This window comes from Nanorana parkeri, unplaced genomic scaffold, assembly GCF_000935625.1.
Source record: "Nanorana parkeri isolate BGI_ZX_2015 unplaced genomic scaffold, ASM93562v1 scaffold1474, whole genome shotgun sequence".
NCBI lineage: Eukaryota > Metazoa > Chordata > Amphibia > Anura > Dicroglossidae > Nanorana > Nanorana parkeri.
The window spans coordinates 252163-254887 of record NW_017307742.1 but is presented as its reverse complement, the minus strand read 5'-3'; the positions used below and the strand labels follow the sequence as shown (position 1 = coordinate 254887).

The 2725-nt window shown below is 48.7% G+C and overlaps 1 protein-coding gene across 1 annotated transcript in view; it reads right to left on the bottom strand.

Annotated features, from left to right (window-relative positions):
* Window positions 1–1946, bottom strand: part of LOC108798434 (guanine nucleotide-binding protein G(s) subunit alpha isoforms XLas-like) — a gene marked incomplete at its 3' end in the record, with an annotated part of 111520 nt that extends 109574 nt beyond the window's left edge. Inside the window, exon 1 of the mRNA XM_018570187.1 lies at window positions 1377–1946. Coding sequence (XP_018425689.1) covers window positions 1377–1899 — 523 coding nt within the window. The remainder of the gene's footprint in view (window positions 1–1376) is intronic.
* Between the last annotated feature and the right edge of the window lie 779 nt (window positions 1947–2725).

The following is a 2725-nucleotide window of genomic DNA, read 5'->3' as shown; positions in this document are numbered from 1 at the left end:
ACCTGCTCCTCCTTACTTCTTCTCCCCGCGTCCCTGTGCCGATCGTGGATTTGGGCAGGCGGTGAGTGTGAGGCGCGGAGGAAGTGCGGAGCGTGGATGCGGGCAGGTCTGGCAGCGGCGAGCGTGAGGTGGGGAGGAGGTGTGACGCGCAGCGTGTGTGGAGCCGTGAACAGGGCCAACCAATCAGAAGCCGATTACTCGATTATTGAAAAAGTTGACAACTTTTTCAATAATCGATTATAATCGATTATGTCGATTAGTTGTTGCAGCCCTAACTGCCCCGCAGCAGTATGCTTTCCCCTGATTATACTAAATGTATGTCTTATAAATATAAACATCAGATAAGGTACCTTAAAAGGCCAAAAAAAGGCTCATCTATGTGTTGAAGCTAAACTATGTTAAGGCATAAGAAATATAAATAGTCACAGGACTACACTGCTAGGAAGAGCTCCGATATAACTGGTTACTATTACATAATCCCATTGCTTGATCTGGCTTTACACAAAATAAAAAGAGAAGCAAATAAACACAACGTGCTGTTTTTGTTTGGAATCAAATGCCTTTTCCCCGTCTTTTATGTGATTACAGTGAATGGGATACAGTGCTACATGCTCAGGCCTTCATCGGCAGGCTATAAGACCACATAGAGCGTTTGGCCTTTTCGCTCCAGAGAAATGATACGCCTGAACAGTGAAAGCAAAGTGGCAAAGGCAGGATGACACATCCCTAAGGATCATATTACTACAGATTTATCAATTACACACTCACCTATTTCCCTGAAGCAAGGCTCAGGGAAATGACAATTAGCAAAATAAAATAAAAAAATCATGAACATAGATTTCTATACTTCATCAGCACCTGCCTTTCCAACGCTGGAAATGAAAGTACATGAAAGTGGATATTTCATTTTCAGGTGACACTGGAATAATAATAAAAACAAAAAAATATATATTATCCAGGCCACTGATAGTTAAATCACCACCGCCTTTTCATCTTACAGTGATCACAGCCCATGTTCCACCCCCTTGACTGCTGCTTGGGTGGGGTACCACCATCCACACCATGGTATGAATTACAAACAACTGGCACCATATGTACATATCAGTGTACATGCATTCAGCATCACATGGAAGTCGTTTTCCATCACATCTATATTGCTGGGTGATCAGATGTCCGGGAGCAAGCTGGGCTCCTATAGGAAGGATCTGGACCTGGACCTGGATCCTTTAGCATAAACGGGAGGATGTTGGATGAGATGCACAGGATACAGGCCAATCATAAAAGCTCAAGGGCAACATAAAGCAGGCAGGCTCTGTCATCAAATATACCATCTAGCTGTAGAAATGTAAAGCTCTACCCAAAGAAAAGTCTCTTACCTAGCAGGAGCAGTCTGTGTGTCTGCTTGTATTCCCTTTTCTGCTCTTTTAGCACCCGATCTATGCTCTTGCTGACTTTTTTGGCCTCCTTCTCTGCTTCTTTCTCCTCCAAGCGGAGTTTGTCCCATCCCTTCTGCAGTGGATGCTGTTGCTGGTGCGCTGGATGCTGCTGCTGCGACTGCTGGATTTTGCTGGGTTTCTGCTGCTCCTTGCTCTCCCCGGTGCCGCTGCCTCCACCATTCTGTAGCAGCAGCCCATCTGGACTGTCCCCTCTGCCCGATTTGCACAACTCTCCTCGCCGGGGCTGCCCATCCCTGAGCTGGGCATGAGACTGCTGCTGATGCTGTGACCCAGAACCAGCAGATGCCCCCGTCCGATGCAGATCGCCGTGCCGCAGGTCGCCGGCTCGCATAGGCACTGACAGCTCCGGGGGCTGCTCTGCATCCGAGTTGGTGGCAGCGTTGGAGATGGAGCCGCTGGGATCGCCGAACAGCCGCGGCCGGAGGCTGTAACACAGCCCCATGGCTCTGGCAATCTTACACGTGCTGGATGGCTCGGCGATCAATAGCAACAGATCGATCGTTAGATATACGTGAAGACGGGGGGGGAAAAAGATCGGGGGCGTGCAGATTACGCGAAGGACGCACCCCAGATGAAAGGAGAGACGGTATAATAACAGCAAAACGGAGCGGCAGGACGGAGCTTAGCTCTTCATCATCCAGCCGGGAATCCCGGGAGCGAGATCAGCGGACAGAAGTGAGCCTAGGATCCCGACAGACTGCCAGCGTGCCATCTTGCATCTTGTCTGCCGTCGGCTGGTGCGCACACATCCACACACACGCAGGAAGGATCACCTGACACACACAGCGCTCTACTAGTGGACTCAGCAGGCCGGTCCACCGTACCGTAATCTCTGCAGAGCAGGCGCACAAGCCGTTAGTAGAGGGGGCGAGGACGACGGGAGGGCTCAGCTTTTCTGTGGAATACAACAGTTTTTGCCATGCTCTCCATTCTCCATCATCTGTATCCAAATTCTTCTGCTGTCAGAGAGTTATTAGGAACCGAGGAGGACGCTTAACAAGGCACCTCAGACTATATGCCCGATTTTTCATATAAATGTGGAGGAGAAGAGCTTAAAGTGAAACCGTATCCATTTAAAGTAGGGCTGGTAATTCCGGTGACGTCGATGTCCGTGACGTCACCGGAAGCCGGCGGAGATGTGAGTACTTTGATCGATCAAAAAAAAATTTTGATAGATCAAAGAAATTAACGATTAAGCGACGGATTAATCGTTAATTTCCGCACCCCTAATTTAAAGGGTTAGTTCACCTTTTGACAAAAAATGAAAA